General features: G+C 39.8%; 1 protein-coding gene across 1 annotated transcript in view; it reads left to right on the forward strand.

The window, feature by feature from the left end:
- The first annotated feature begins 12109 nt into the window (after window positions 1-12109).
- VWDE (von Willebrand factor D and EGF domains) overlaps window positions 12110-17121 on the forward strand; it is a 31432-nt gene continuing 26420 nt past the window's right edge. The window contains 11 exon segments of the mRNA XM_089776014.1: window positions 12110-12418; window positions 12506-12695; window positions 13574-13587; window positions 14971-15000; window positions 15324-15370; window positions 15485-15514; window positions 15516-15695; window positions 15697-15890; window positions 15893-16306; window positions 16674-16814; window positions 17013-17040. Of these exon segments, the coding sequence (XP_089632140.1) occupies window positions 12110-12418; window positions 12506-12695; window positions 13574-13587; window positions 14971-15000; window positions 15324-15370; window positions 15485-15514; window positions 15516-15695; window positions 15697-15890; window positions 15893-16306; window positions 16674-16814; window positions 17013-17040 (1577 nt within the window).

Genomic DNA, 17121 nt, shown 5'->3' on the forward strand with positions numbered 1-17121 from the left:
CAGGCTAATTAGGTAGCAGCTGTCTCTGCTTCCCCAATTAGGGTTAGCCCTCTCTAATAGATTCCCCTAACAAGGAGGGGGTGAGACAGAGGGCTGAATCAGTAACCCTTTGCCCAGCACCCTATCTCATACATACAGGCCATGATCCTGCAACTAGTTATGCACTTAACTTCATGTATTTAATTAATCTCATACAATTTAGCAGTAGCGACGAGGAGTCCTGTGGCACCTTATAGACTAACTGAAGTGTAGGAGCAATTTAGCAGTGTTACTCATATGCATATATATATATATATATATATATATATATATATATATATATAAATTCATGGCAGGCTCAGTTCCTTATCCACGATGAAATGGATAAATTTTTTAACCTCAAGAAAGTTCAAAAGTAAAAAGAGGTATAAGTAATGCAGATTTTAGGCACTACTCCTATTCATGGAACATTTAAAGAGATTTATAGACTCCAAACCCAGAAGAAATCATTGTGATTATCTAGTCTGACCTACTGCATAACAGGCCGTAGAATTCCCTCATTCCCCAAATAATTCAGACAGCAGATCTTTGACAAAAACATCTAATATTGATTTTAAAGAATGCCAGCAACAGAGAATCCCCCACAACTCCTGTAGTTAACTACACTCACTTTTATTTTCTGTTTCAATGTGTCTAGCTTCAAATTCCTGTGATGTTATACTTTCCTCTGTTAGATTAAGCACCCTTTTATTAAATATTTGCTTCCTATGTAGGTGCTTATAGACTGTGATCAAGTCACCCCTGAATAGATTGAGCTCCTTGGGTCTGTTTCCGAATCCTTTAATCATTTTGGTATCTCAATCTGAACCCTCTCCAATTTATCACCATTCTTCTTGAACTGCAAACCCCAGAACTAGACAGAGTAGTCCTACAGCAGTCACACAAGTGACAAACACAGAGTTAAAATAAACACTCTGTACTGCTACTTATGGTTCTCCTGCGTGTTCATCCAAGAATTGCACTAGCCTTTTTGACTACAGCCTTGCACTGGGAACTCATAAACAGCTGATTATACAGCATGACCTTCAAAGTGTTTTTAAAGTGTCTGCTTCTCACATTTATCATTCTTGTCATGATCATTTTAAATTTTCAATTTTAATCTTCTTATACTTTTGTTGCTAGCACTGAAATCAATGGGAACAGGATTGGTTTTACTGGAATAATGTATCAACATTGTAGATCAATTTGTTGCATGCTATTAATCAATGAGTTTAAAGGATATTTAAGGATCCAAACTTGTGTACCTGCATCCAATCAATGGGGGCACGTCTACACTACAGGACAGAGTTGAATTAAGATACTCAACTTTAGCTACATTAATTGTGTAGCTGAAGTCAAAGTACCTTAACTTGGCTTTTGGGTGTGTCTAGACTATATCTCTCTTTCAACAGAGAGCTGTAAATTAGGCACTTCGAAAGTGCAAATGAAGCCGGGATTTGAATTTCCCGCGCTTCATCTGCATAATCGCGTCATGGCGCTCTTTTGAAAAAGTGCTATTTTGAAAGTAAAACTGCAGTCTAGACATGGTTCTTTTGAAAAGGTAAGGGTTTTTCAAAAGATCCTGTAAACTTCAAAAAATGAGGTTTACAGGAACTTTCGAAAAAGGCTTCCATTTTAGAAAGAACAGCGTCTAGACTGCGGTTTTACTTTCAAAATAGCGCTTTTTCTAAAAAGCGCCGTGACGTGATTATGCAAATGAAGCACGGGAAATTCAAATCCCAGCTCCATTTGCAATTTTGAAATGCCTAATTTACATCCCTCTGTCGAAAGAGGGATGTAGTCTAGACGTACCCTTGTGCAGTCTACACAGCAGAAAGTCGAAAGAAGAATACTTTTCCTTTGATTTCTCTTACCGCTCATAAAAGCAGGGTTACCGGCATCTACCAGAGTGCCCCTCTCACTTTGAATTAGCTGTTTTAATTCAAACCCTGAAAGATTGAGGCAGCTTCAATCTTCCTCTGTAGTGTAGATATACCCTAAGGGTACATCTACACTGCGATGTCTTGCACAAGAACGTATGCAAATTAGATGTGGTGATGAATATTGCCGTGCCTCATTTGCATACTTAATGAGCCATCATTTTTGTGCAAGGGGCTTTTGCAAAGAAGGAGCAGTCTACACTGCTCCTTCTTGCACAAAAACCCCTTCTTGCGCAAAAGGCGAGAGTCAAAGATCAATACAAAACACAGTCTTCTCCTGCATTGGTAACATGTCTTATCCGCTGCATTGTATATACTGGTATTGAAAGCTGAACACAATATTTCACCATTAGTATGTTTATCATAGATAGTTGTGTTATAAAAAAAAAATCAGAGCTGAAACTAGGGCATTATAAAAATGAGTAGTCCTGTGGTACTTAATAGATTCTCTAAAAGATTCCACAGGACTACTCATTGTTTTTAAAGTTACAAATTAAGATGGCTGCCCCTCTGAGACTTTTTAGGACATCATGCTTCATTTTGAGTAATAAGAGTTGAAAGAACAAGACACAAAGCTGTAAAGTTGATCATTGTTTCATTCAAATGATAGGATCACCCATCTGCACAATCCTTTATTGCAGTACTTTGTCAACATGTTATTTTCCTTACAGCATCAGGAAAAATAAACTTCCATTAAGCCAGCCATCTCCAAAAGGATAACCAGGAAAGCAACTGTTCTGAAGCAAAATTCTGCATTTGCCTTGGTAAAGAAAGCAGAGTAATTTCAAAGCCTTCATTATTGGCTGTTGACTATCATTATTGCTGTTGTTTTAAATGGCATTCTTTACAAGAAGTCACATGTCTCTTTAAACAAATGCATCATTCTATGCAACTTCTGGATCACTACCTTCTCCTACTTAGGAGGAGACTTGTGTGTGAAAAATTTTGTAGCATTTTAAAATATCATGACCTAAATTGGCTATATGATTACATAATCTGAGCAAAAATAGATTAATCTTCCTGACATCAATTTTCACAGATATTGCACATCCGACATTTCTATCCAAATCAGTTGGAATTGTAGGGGCTTGGTACCTTAGGATTTTACATAGAAAATAACCTTACAGTGGTGAAGAAATCTGGTAGCCCAATCTTTTTCACTGCCCAGATCCCCATTTAGGAGAATCTTACAAAATCAAATATATTCCTAGGAAGGAAAGAATTAAATACGTTGTTATCTTATGCCAATAAATACAGATGTAAACTGAGATTCCTCTTTTATTGACACAGTTCATAAATTCCAAGGTCAGAAGAAACTTAAAAAACAACAAATAGTCTAGTTGCACTTTAAAGAATAACAAAACATGTAGATGGTATCATGAGTAACCACAAAAGCTCATGATACCATCTACATGTTTTGGTAGGGTATGTCTACACTACCCCGCTAGTTCGAACTAGCGGGGTAATGTAGGCATACCGCACTTGCAAATGAAGCCCGGGATTTGAATTTCCCGGGCTTCATTTGCATAAACTGGGCGCCGCCATTTTTAAATCCCTGCTCGTTCGAACCCCGTGCTGCGCGGCTACACGCTGCACAAACTAGGTAGTTCGGACTAGGCTTCCTAGTCTGAACTACCGTTACTCCTCATTCCACGAAGAGTAACGGTAGTTCGGATTAGGAAGCCTAGTCCGAACTACCTAGTTCATGCCGCGTGTAGCCGCGAGGCATGGGGTTCGAACGAGCAGGGATTTAAAAATGGCGGCGCCCAGTTTATGCAAATGAAGCCCGGGAAATTCAAATCCCGGGCTTCATTTGCAAGTGCGGTATGCCTACATTACCCTCCTAGTTCGAACTAGGAGGGTAGTGTAGACATACCCGTAGTCTTTAAGGTGCTACTAGACTATTTGTTGTTTTTTAAGTTTTTCCTGTTACAGACTAACATGGCTACCCCTGCGAAGGTCAGAAGAGACCATTGTGAACATTTAGTTTGACCTCTTATATAAAATATCCTATGGAACTTCACCAAAATAATTTCTAGAGCATATTTTAGGGTGGCAAATCCATTCTTGATTGTAAAATGCTTGGGGAATGTCTACACTACAGAGTTTTGTTGGAAAAATGGCTGTTTTTCCAACAAAACTTCATTTAGGTCCACACTGCAATTGCATTCTTCCACAGGAAAATTGAAAGAACAGAGGGGTTTTTCCAGCATTGGTAATCCTCATTCTATGAGGAAGAAGCCTTTTTGCAAAGAGCTCTTTTGGAAAAAAAGGAGTGTGTGGACGGGGAAGAGGGAATTCTTTTGGAAGAAGAGGAAAGAGGGAAAAGCACAGGTGCCCTGGTGGCCATTCCATCCATAGTAATCACAGCTTAAATGTGAGAGAGCGTCCATTCAGTCTGGATGCTCTCTTTCAAAAAAGGAGATCACTTTTTCGATGCACTTTCACAGTATGGACATGCTCTTTCGGAAGAAGTTTTTTCAGAAGATCTCTTCTGAAAAAAGCTTCTTCCAAAAGAAGCCTGCAGTCTAGACATAGCCTCAGTGAGGAAGATAGGCACTGGAATTAAGGCTGTGGGGCTGTTGCAGTCTAGCACCCATGATCCTGACTGCCTCTCTGCATACCACGGAGCTCTGCTTCAGCCCCACGCATTGTGGCCCTGCACGCCAGGACTTTGCTCCCAGCTTCAGTTTTGGGAGGAGTGGAAAGGACAGGGGTAAAGAGTTGGTGAGGGAGAATGCACCAAGCTATATGGTAAATTGTTGCAATGGTTAATTACTCTCACTGGTAAAAATATATGCCTTATTTCCAGTCTGAATGTATTTAGCTTCAGCTTTCACATTGTATCTTTCTCCACTAATTGAAAAGCCCGTTATTAAATATCTGTTCCTTGTGTAGCTACTTACAGATTGCAATCAAGTCATCCCTCACCCAAGTCATCTGGTTCTTTGTTAAGTGAAATAGATTGAGTTCCTAGCATTTGTCATAAAGAAGGTTTTCTAATCCTTTAATCATCTTTGTGGCCCTCCTTTGAACCCTTTCCAATTTATCAATATCCTGAATGAATTCAAACAGTCCAAAATTATGTTTGACATGTAAAAAAATTTTAAAGATGTTATTTTGGCTCCCATCTTTCTCTTAAAATTATTAGTATCTACGGGCCAGATATTGACACCCTTATTTATTTGGCATGGATTTTGCAAAAAAGTGGAACTTGTGCTTTAACTTTAAGTCAGTGGATGTGCTAAATGTGCTAAGTATGTGCAGGAACTGGGCATAATGGTACTGCTATTCAACCCCAGCCCATGGCAGAATCTGACCCTCTGCATGTTGTTAGGTTACAAGTACTTGTAGAGGCAACTACCTTCCTAGACATGGAAGGAAACAAGAGTTAGCTCCCCTTATTCTTGCCACTGGAGGAGAGAAAGCACAGAAGCCAGTATAAGTTAATGAAAGAAAAATGTGATCTAAGCAATATCAAAAACAAAACACTGTTTTTATTTCATTGTCATACTGTTGCAAAACAGTTGTGTGTATATTTTCTAGAAAAAAAAATGGTTCTCAACAGCTTTCAGCTATCTAGTCTTTATGGGCTTTAAAAAGACTGAGGGTATGTCTACACTGCCACCCTAGTTCGAACTAGGGTGGCTAATGTAGGCATTCGAACTTGGAAATGAAGCCCGGAATTTAAATATCCCGGGCTTTATTTGCATGTTCCTGGGTGCCGCCATTTTTAAATGCCCCGTAGTTTGAACTACCTGCTCGCAGCTACACGCGGCACGGCTCCTAATTCGAACTACCATTATTCCTCCTCCAAGTTCGAATGCCTACATTAGCCACCCTAGTTTGAACTAGGGTGGCAGTGTAGACATACCCTGTAACATTTATGGAAGTCCTGTTACACAGAAGCATGACAGAATTACACTGAAATAAACACACACAAACCCATAGCCATAGAAGTGCTGCAGAGTTATACTAAAAGTACGACAGCGCCAAGTGATTATAATACAAAGTGTAAGACTGCCATGGAGCAAAAGTCAGGACAGCATGTTTCAGGAATAAACTGATGACTAAACAACCAATTCCTGAGCAGCTGAAGAAGGTTTCGTTAAACTGTTTTGACATTGAAAAAGGTTTCCTTAAACAGTTTTGACATTTCTAGAGGTAATTGACTTGGCTACAGCCTGTAGGTTACAATGGTCACAAAAACATCATGAAAAAATTAAATGGTGTGTTCTTCATGCTTATGTTATTTGGAAGTTATAAAACTTGTCTATTGATCTAGAATTAGACCATTTTGATGTAAAAAGCCAGGAGTTTGGCTAAACCCATAGACATGTTTTGGCCTGCCATAGCTAGCTATCAGATTCTGAGAGTCAATGAAAGTTGTAATAATCTCTGTGGCACATTTTTTAATTTGCCTCTATTGATTAAATCCAATATAAATTAAATATAAGTCCTTTGCTGCTCCTGTTGAAGATGGGAGTTTTGCCATTGATTGGAATGACCTGAAGGTCAGGTTTATATGTAAAGTTCTTTACTTCAGAGGGAAATAATAGTCCATGAATATGAGTCAGAAGTATATACCACAGCTTGCGTTCCAAAGCCTGTTCACTTTGTTCTAGCTTTACTCAGATAAAACTCCCACCAAAATTAATGGTAGGCCTGTCTAAGTGAGGACTTTAGGATTTGAATTATACCCCAAGATCTATGTACAGAAGACACTGGAGGCTCGTCTAGCCTACACTGAAGTTTCGAAAGAGGAAATTCTTCAGATCTCACTTTCGAAAGCAAAGTTTTCGAAAGTGAAAGTAGTCAGGATGAGATTTTTCAGCAACTCCCCCATTTCGAAAAGTCACGTAAACCTCATTTTTTGAGGAAGAACGGCTTTTTGAAAAAGGGAGGGTTGCCATAACAAACACGTCCCGACTACTTTCATTTTCAAAAGCTCTGCTTTCAAAAATGAGATCAGAAGAAGATATGCAAATTCTGTGGGAATTTGCAAATCCTCTTTTGAAACTTCAGTGTAGTCTAGACATAGCCCTGGTCTGCGGATCTCTCCTCTTCCCCATGCAATTCTCAGAAGACCCTGTGAAGGAAACCAGTTTACAACTACCTAAGCCATGTGAGTGTTTACATATGATGAATATCGCAGCTTTCAGGTGCAGCATGCACAGGACCTTCATTTCATTGTTGCACTGCAAATAATGTCAATTAAACAAACAAGGAAGAATAATGTTGCATAGTGCACAGATGTGTTATAAAACATGCTGGTTATATTTATATTCACGCTATGTCTAGAATACGTGTTTTATCAGAAGATACAATACAAGTGAAGCACTGATTAGCATTGTTTCATGCTTCATTTGCATAAACAAGTCCAATCCGTTTTTGCACAACAGGTTTTTGTGCAAAAACATGCAGTATGGATGTGTCCTAGAGAGGCAGAAGGAGCTTTCACAAAAAGGGGGTTTTGCGCAAAACGGACAAGTCCACACTGCATGTTTTTGTGCAAAAACTTTTTTGGGGGGACATTTTGTCATCTAGGACTGATGTGATTAATTGATGCCGGTCTTGTAATCAACGTATTGAACGTCTTTAGAAAGACATTACAGCCTTTCAAAGAAACCGATAAAACCTTTTTTAAAATTAGTTTTTCCCTTTAAGGAGTTGCTTGTTTCCTCCAGCTTTGATTTTAAAAGAGCTAGAACAGTTGACTCAGAAGGGAAAGGCAACTGTTTAGGGTTAGCGGGTGGATTCTGTTCCCTTTAGTTCCTGTATAGCTGTCCCCACAAAACTAGTTTCCCCGGGTTCCCAGAAATTGGAGAGTAGCACAGGAAAAAGAGTTCTGATTATCTCTGTTATGTAGAATCAACCAACATGTGATACACAGCACTTGCAGCCGATAGGTAATTGTTGGGATTATGTCCAAGGGATTCAAGTACAGGGTGAGGGAAAGTATATGTCCAAACACTATAGAAAAACAGAAAATTGCCTATGGAGCAGTGACCTCTCCTTTCCTCAGTGATTAATCCTTCAGCCCTGGTTTATACTAGGAAGTTATTTAAAAATAACCCCCTCTCCCCCATTTCAAAATAACAAGTGGAGCGTCCACACTACCAAGCCCGTTATTTCGAAATAATAACTCCTGCTTTCCACGAGGAATACTGCTTATTTTGAAATAGTTATTTTATACCTGTTAATGCTACAAAAGTAGAACTAAACTTGATACAAGGGTACCCCCCCACACCAAACAAAAAAAGGTAAACATAAGAACCATTGCAGAAGAGATCATGTGTCCAAACAAGTTAGGTAGGACTCACTGCTTGAGGCACTGGAGCAGGAAAGTTAACTAATTATTAACACATTGGTTCATTTGGTTTCTCAAAAACAAATGCTCCTATTGAATTGTGATAGGTTAAAATGATTTCCTTTGTCCACACCACTTAGACAGACTGAGGGTATGTCTACACTACCCCGCTAGTTCAAACTAGCGGGGTAATGTAGGCATACCGCACTTGCAAATGAAGCCCGGGATTTGAATTTCCCGGGCTTCATTTGCATAAGCGGGGAGCCGCCATTTTTAAAACCCCGCTGGTTCGAACCCCGTGCAGCGCGGCTACACAGGGCATGAACTAGGTAGTTCACGAAGAGTAACGGTAGTTCGAACTAGGAAGCCTAGTTCGAACTACCTAGTTCATGCCCCGTGTAGCCGCGCTGCACGGGGTTCGAACCAGCGGGGTTTTAAAAATGGCGGCTCCCCGCTTATGCAAATGAAGCCCGGGAAATTCAAATCCCGGGCTTCATTTGCAAGTGCGGTATGCCTACATTACCCTCCTAGTTCGAACTAGGAGGGTAGTGTAGACATACCCTGAGTGACTCTAAGCCCCAGGTGCTCTTTAGTGACACAAACTGCCTGACTGAGTGGTTTTTGACTAAATGCTTCACTGTAAGAGACTGTAATGTCCCAGGGCTAAGGCAATGTTTGGACTCTGGAGACAGTTTTTGTGAGATAGAGATGAGCTTGGATGAAGCGCTGGAACACAGAGCCATTTGAGATGGTCCTCTAGCACCACGGCAAAGTTATAAATAACAATGGAGGAGGAAGGACTATTGTGAACTGAAGCCTACTTGTTTCTCCCTCAGCAAGGAAATAGCCCACCCGCCTAACTCTCCTGGATTGCTCACTGGATGACAGGATTTTCTGTCTTTTAAAATGTCAGTTATTCCAGTTATTAAGAATATTATGAATTGAGGGTTCACAGTGCTTTACAAAAGAGAGGTACAACTTTCTCCCATGCTTACTCATGAATCTGTCTCCAAAGCCATTCCAATGACTGGAACAACTTGTTGAATAATAAACTACTCACCAGGAGTAAGGGGTGGCAGAGTTGACCCCGAGGCAATTACAACAATTTTAATAGAGACTTTTTGAAAATACAAAATGTATGCAACTTTAAATTGCTTCCCTCACCCCACCCCAAATGCTTCCACCCTCTTTATGCTTTATCAGTGAAAAAGGGACTGGGAAAGAACAGAGAATTTTTGTTCCCCAGTTGTCAATTTAAGGGGAGAGCATGGGCAGGCATGGTACTTCTCAGCACAGACTTGCCCAAAGTTTCAATCCAGGTCTGTGCAGTCCTGTTGTAAGTGCCCATATCATGCACAGGAAAAACAGAGTCCCACTTCTGTCAGCCATGGCTGGATGGAGTCTTCCCTCCGCAGTCATCGGTCCCTGCCTCCATTTCCCCCAGCTTTTGTGTCCAACAACATGGGGCATGGAGCCCCGGGAAGGCTGGATGTGAATACATTGTTCCAGAGCAATTTCCTCTGCCAAATCGAGCATCATTTGGTGTTCCGGGCGGAGCCACAGTTGGCCAGGTCCCAAACCTCCTGGACCACAGGATGTGGGCAAGCCCCCAGTGGATAGACAAGTCATTCAGAGACAATGGCAGACGGCATCTGGGGTCAGGACTAACGTGTCAAAGATAGCCGCTTTCACTTGCTCATAGTCTTGGGTGTCCTCAAGGAGGAAGCTTCTATAGGCTGTCTGTTGTTGTTACTCTTGTTAATAATCCCATTTCTGAAGACAACAAAACATCCTCAAAAAGGGAAGAGGAAAGAAAAAGTAAAGATAGAAAATGCAGCTTCTGTCTCTGATGTTGACCTTCAATTGTAACCTCACTGTTGAAAAAAAAACATAGGCACAGTACCTGGTCTTATCAGCCACTCCAAGACCTGGCAAACTTGTATCTGTATCAGGCTGTTTAGAGCATTAGCTTTAGTTGCCTACTTAGTCATAGACTTATGACAGTGGTTCAGAATATACAATATTGGCCTGTTAAGTGAGACCGTTATAAGACAGAAGGAAAAAGGAGAGAGAGGAAAGAGACAAAGTAGGGTAGGGAAGGAAAAGGACACAATGGGGGTGGCACAAAGTCTTACATCCCAGATGGTGGTTGGGACTAACTGGAGCCAGTGAAGTTTGCAATGTCATTTGGCTCCCTCTCTCTGGCCTGGTCTTGTCAGGTATTACTCAAGGTCTAGGGTTTCAGGAAGTAGTGAGGCTGGTGAAGCTCATCAGTAGCCAGTTTTTCTCTCAAAGTCTCTTTCTTTAAGAACCCCAAATAGTAGTGACAGGTGGAATAGCCCATCTCTTCATTATTTTTTCCAGTTAGGCCTAGTTTTAGCCAGACCAATTTTGCTTCACTGATTTCTGGTTCCCCCCTTCTCTTGTTTACCTTATATGATGTTAACACTATCACTGGGTAAAACAGTAGGCCTTTCTGTCTTGTGTTTGGACCTTTTTCCATCAATAATTGATTTTCTAGGTTATTACAATATCTTATTACTTTATATTCATTTATTAGCAGTTAAACTCACAATTAGTGTAAATTGGTAGACCCAGTTATCGCAATGGTTCAATGGCAGAGCTGACCTTAAAAATTCTTCAATTCTTCAAAATTCTTTTTCTAACTAACTTTCCTCTGTCTGATGATCAATTTTAGCCTGAACCAACCCCTTGCATGTGGGTTGCTATATCACTCAGGGCATGTCTACACTAGGAAATTATTTTTAAATAACTTATTTCAAAACATTAACTCCTTACATAACTATTTTGAAATAATGTGTCCACACTACAAGGAAGCCTCAAAATTAGTTCAGGGCAGGCTCCCTTAATGTGGATGTGCTATCTTGACTTAGCACCCTGGAAGCACTGGGGAATAATTACTTTGAATGACTCTGGGGAGTAGTTATTTCAAAATTGTAGCAGTGGAGCATCCACACTTCCGCTATTTCAGAAGAACTATTTCAAAATAAGCATCATTCCCTGTGGAAAGCAGGAGCTATTATTTCAAAATAACCAGTCCCTTATTTTGAAATAACAGGGTTGATAGCGTGGACACTCTGTTATTTCAAAATAACTCCCTAGTGTAGACCAGGGCTCAGACATTTGCGAATCGTGGAAATTGCATTGTATGTTTTTGAGAGGTAGCTATAGAGCCCAGAGTGTCTTTTTCATGGGGGGAGGGTGTATGGCAGTGCACACCACGCCACAATGTGCCCTAGCAGCCTTACATGTATATTAAGTAGGAGGACTGACAAAAGTAAAACCTGTATGGACCTTCTGGTGAGAAAAACAATTTATGTCCAGTAGAATAGTAAGTTAGATGAAGCACAGTGGGGTTTAAATGTATGTAGAGGCTTCTTTATGGCACTCGTCACTGTAATATCAGGGTGCCTGTTAACATTTACCAATTTGTCTTAACAAGAGTGCTGTGAGGTAGGGAAGCATTATTCCAAATTTAAAGATGGAGAACTGAGGAACAGAGTAATTAAATGATTGTCTAAGTAAACTTGTGATAGATCCAAAGTGGTTCCCAGTGCAGTGTCTTTCTCACAAACTGTCCTCTCTAAAACCCTAGCTTTACATTAACCCAAAGTAAGCATTTCTAACTAAACCTAGTTTGTGTATATTTGAATTCAAGTATGAAAAAAAAATCACATACATTTTCTATGTGGAGATGAATTTCCCTTTTACTAAAAGCTGGTGCAAGAAAATAATTGAAAGTATCTGTACCTTGAAGTAAACACTAGAGCAGTTTGGTACTGTTTTAATCATTTTATATTGCTCTTTAGGAGGGCAAAAGATGAATCTCTGTGGAATGCAAGCCCCTGTCTGGTTATCTCTGATGGAGTCAGAATCCATGCCTCTAGCTGGTGAGATCAAACAAATAACATCTAGTGGAACATGGCAGTTTTTCTTCAGCACTACAAAAGACGGCTGCCTTTTCCGAGTCTCTGTCAGCATGAGGAACTGTGGAGAATTCTTTGTTTATTTGCCACAACCCACCCAAGGATGTATGGGGTATTGCGCAGAAGTTGAGGAAGAACATCCTACCATTGTACAAAATCTGTGTTTGTGTTAGTAAACATCTCTTATTTATTTTTTATGTAGCATTCATTATGTTAATGTGTTGTTTTTTCTTGTTTGGTTTGGCATCTTATTGAATGTAAACATTTGAAAATGACTTTATACATTTTACATTTTTCCTTTAACTGCTACACCTGAAGTTGTGGCACAGTTGGTTGAAGGCAGTGTTTACTTAAGGTGTACTTTTGATGTTCCTTTCACAGACAGTTCAGTGGCTTTTATTGTAACTTGGTCCAGGCTTGCTTCTGAAGGCATCAAAGAAGAATTGAGGCAAGAGACAATAATTCCCACTCTTGAAAGCAGTGAATTTTTTTGCTGGCATTAAAGTGCTTTGGAAAGGAAATAATATTTTATTCTATTGTAGCAGAAGCTTTTCTAATTAATAACAATAATTACAACTGTAGCAATAGTGCAACCATTCTAAAATATTATTTGCTTATTAAAAATACCGGCATCAGTAGTTGATAAAAGAACTCAACTTCAAATGCTATTTCTTTTGTGTTTTTTCATTCCAATCCCACTTGCTAAAGATGCTAAATGAAGTGTAGGTGGGACCAAAAAAGTAATGAGAAACGTGTGACTACTAGACACTCTAGCGGTACTGATAGTAAACTAATAAGGCACACACCTCCAGCTGTGCAGAGCTCAAGTTCCACAGGTGGCAGGGGAGGCAAAACTACTTTTATGCGTCTGCAATCACTGGCTCCAGTTAGAATGGCCCCCTATGGACTGTTCCATTGGCTAGGGATAAAGGCCTTAATTCTGCAAAGACTTATTCATGTGCTTAACTTTGCGTGCTGTGAGTGGGACTGTTCTCAGTGTATTAAATTAAGAATGTGCATAAATCTCTGTATGATCAGGACCCATGTTAGCACCATATTATTTTCCTTTCCACACAATTTTGCATGCAAAATTGGACCCTATATCAATAACCCAATTTTAGGTTTCTTTGTAAGTCAGCCTACCCATATTCGGTTATGTGTATTATATGAGGATTTATATTGCTAGTTTATAGAGGCAGATTTTAGGGGAAATAGAGTATTATGTTTCATTTCCTGTCAAGATTCTGCTTTCTCTAGGAGGCAATTTATAGACAACATATTTGGTTTATATAGCTGCAAAAACTATATTTTAACTTTTTAAAAAATTATACAGAATATGCAACCTTGTGTTATTACAGTAAGAGAATTACAAGTAAATATTTGTATTCTTAGCATGCTCTTTTATATGCCAGCTGCATCCTGAGTCTCTCACTATACCAGAAGATGTTATATAGCCAACTTGAAAATTACTGCAAAATCTCATTAAAAATAAACACTACTAATCATGGTAAGCATTGTCCTAAATTTGTTGTTTACCACTTTGAATATGTACTTCTAAACCTTCCACACATGTCTTTTGGTGCAAGAGCTATAGCGCAAAAAGGAGTTATTCCTCGTGGGGAGAAGAATAACTCTACCGGCAAAAGCCCTCTGCCCTGTCGATTTACTGTAATTTTTTGTGTGTGCAAAAATGTGCTTGGGGTATGGACGCTCTGCCAGTTTTGTAGTATAGGACAGCCTTGTAGTATAGGACAGCCCTACCACATATACTGGAGCTAGAAATTTCTTCCCCAAGTCTAACTGTGTTGCAGCACAGCCTCATATGAACAAAGATTTTATGAGCATGTTCATTGCATTAAAAAACCCCACAGACCAATTAGCTTGATTCTATCATTCCTTCTTCGGAGGGTGTTAGCTTCATAGGTTCTCCTCTCTTCTGTGGGCAATTTAACCACTGAGGTACTTTAGTATTGGGCCTGTTGGTGACTGTCTTGCGAAAAGCATGATGCCAACAAGAGAGAAGCTGATGGTTTGGAATAAATAATGCAACCTCTTTTATTTACAATCTGGAAACAAGACATACAGGGCAGTTGTCCTTAGAGAATCACTAATTAATGCCTTTCAGTCCTGACAGGATGGCCATCCCAGCTCCACGTGCACTATATCTACAAGCTAACTGTGCATATAGCAAAAATCAAGCGTGATGTATGCTGTAGTTAAATTTCAGAGACTATATGGCTACGTCTACACTGGCCCCAAATTCCGGAAAAGGGATGCAAAGCAGGTAAGTCAGAATAGGGAAATCCGCGGGGGATTTAAATATCCCCCACGGATTTAAATAAACATGTCCGCCGCTTTTTTTCCGGCTTGGGGAAAAGCCGGAAAAAAGCGTCTAGACTGGCGCGATCCTCCGGAATAAAGCCCTTTTCCAGAGGATCTCTTATTCCTACCTATTCCTTTCAGGTAGGAATAAGAGATCCTCCGGAAAAGGGCTTTGTTCCGGAGGATCGCGTCAGTCTAGACGCTTATTTCCGGCTTTTCCCCAAGCCGGAAAAAAAGCGGCGGACATGTTTATTTAAATCCGCGGGGGATATTTAAATCCCCCGCGGATTTCCCTATTCTGACTTACCTGCTTTGCATCCCTTTTCCGGAATTTGGGGCCAGTGTAGACGTAGCCTATGTGTCTTGATGTATTTACTAAACAATTTCCATTTGTTGAATTGAATCCCAGTAAACTGAATGCTTGTCCTTGTAGGTACAGAAAATTCCCTTTATGAGAAAAAAGGTATGACTTGTGTTTAAACTAAACCATTTTTGAGTCTCCAGTAATACGCACGTTGCTGTTCTGTTGCTGTTGAGTTCAAAATAGAAGTCTATGATCCTCTAAACCATTTATTGGCTGGTATGTAACCATGGAAAGAAATTATGGAAATGTAATTATCTTATGGCACTAATTATTGATATGACAAATTAATGCTTGAGAATTTCTATTTAGTATTTGTTAAAAGGCTATTAAACTGCATAACTGGGTGTGTGGTACAAACCAACACCTCATGCAATTCAATCATGTTGTCAAATTTTATTCTTATGGTTTTGTAATTTAAATAGGTTATTCAATTTTTTGAATGGCTAAATGATGATATTCAGTACCTACAGTATGTATATCCAGTGGTGTAAAACAACAGTGTGGACTTCTATACTAAAATAAAAGAATTCAATTATGTAACAATTTGCAGTGTATTCATTTTTCTTTTCCCCTTCTTTTATAGACTTTCACCAGGAGACAGTTTGTTTGACAAAAAGTTCAGCCAAGAAAACAGCCTTCTGTAGTTGCACAGTAGATGATGCTGGATTACATCAATAGGTGAACAATTTGGATTATGTTTCTCAAACAGAATTTGCTTCATCTGGCAAAGAAAGTGAAAATGTTAAGTTTCTTTCTTTGGTACCAGAACTGGATGTCACTGCTGAGTATTTTAGCTGTTAATCTTATTGGGCACTTAAGCAGACTTGCACCTGCACATGAGAAGAATTCCTCTGCTCTTCTGTCTGGAGAAAACCAATCTGTTAATTACACGAAACTTCATGCACAGACCCTAGCATATACAGCTACAAATTCAAAGGGAGACACTGGGACAGAAAAACAAGGCTCACCATACTTGAAAAACAGAAGAAATAACAGAAATATGACCACCATCTCAGCAAAAGACAGCCCATTAGAAACAGATGGAAGTGCCAGCAGGACTATGAATACCTTTCTGTATTTCCCTTCCAAAGTCTTAGCCACATGGACCTGGAAGGGCTTAGATATTTTTTTCCAGAGGACTATGCCCCTGACACACACACCGAAATTTTCCCTTCTTGGGCCACACCTTCTGGCCTCACTGAATCCAATGCCTTGGCACGGTGCAAGCAGGCAATAGCTAACTCCAGCTTAAGATGATCATGCAATGTTCTTCTTGGCAGGAGGATAGAGGATACAGGAGATATGTGTATGAAAGATCTACTGTTGAAGGATGATGTCAACTGGTCTGAAGCAGGCATGGCCCTGTTAGAGAATGAATGTGAAAAGAAGGTTTGGAAGAAATACATTACAACACACAAGGGGTGCATCTAGACTACAGGCTTTTGTCGTTAGAAGTTTTGTCAACAGATACTGTCGACAAAGCTTCTATCGACAAAGAGCGTCTAGACTATATCCAGTTCTGTCGACAAAGCAAGCCGCTTTGTCGACATGACAGTGTAGAAGCAAAGGACAGTGTAGATGCAATAATGTCTTCTGTCGACAGAACTCTGTTGACAAAAGGCGTTATTCCTCGTAGAATGAGGTTTACAGCCGTCGGCAAAACTGCTGAGTTCTGTTGACGTTATGTCAACAGAACTCAGCGGCAGTGTAGACGTAGGTATAGTTTTGTTGACAAAAGTACATTTTTGTCGACAAAACCCTGTAGTCTATACACACCCAAGGATTTCAGAGCTCAATTGAAGACCTCTCAGCATTAAAATGCCCTAATCTCCGCAGTGGTAATGGACAGTGTGTAGAATGGGGCTATGCATGTTTTAAAGTTTTTAGTTCGTATGTCCGCAGTGTGTTGTCTGGTAAGTCGAACTATATAGGAAAATTTATTCTTACACTCTTCTTGGATTTTGTGCCAGACTAGCACATTTTATTGCCTTTCTCCTCAGGTTTTGCACACTGAAAGTCATTCCCTACAGTGGGCCTACTCATTATCCCACAACTTTATTCCAATTTAAAACAGCTATATTTGTTATCTGTTCTGCTTCTTGTTTCCCCAGGGCAACGCACAGACTCAATTTCTGGAATGTCAGAATTAAAATATTGACCAATCTCACTGAATATACAATCTAGACTAGTAGCTGAGGAGAATGGCATATTTCACATACT

The sequence above is a fragment of the Pelodiscus sinensis genome, chromosome 2, assembly GCF_052426305.1.
Source record: "Pelodiscus sinensis isolate ZL-2025 chromosome 2, ASM5242630v1, whole genome shotgun sequence".
Taxonomy (NCBI): Eukaryota; Metazoa; Chordata; order Testudines; family Trionychidae; genus Pelodiscus; species Pelodiscus sinensis.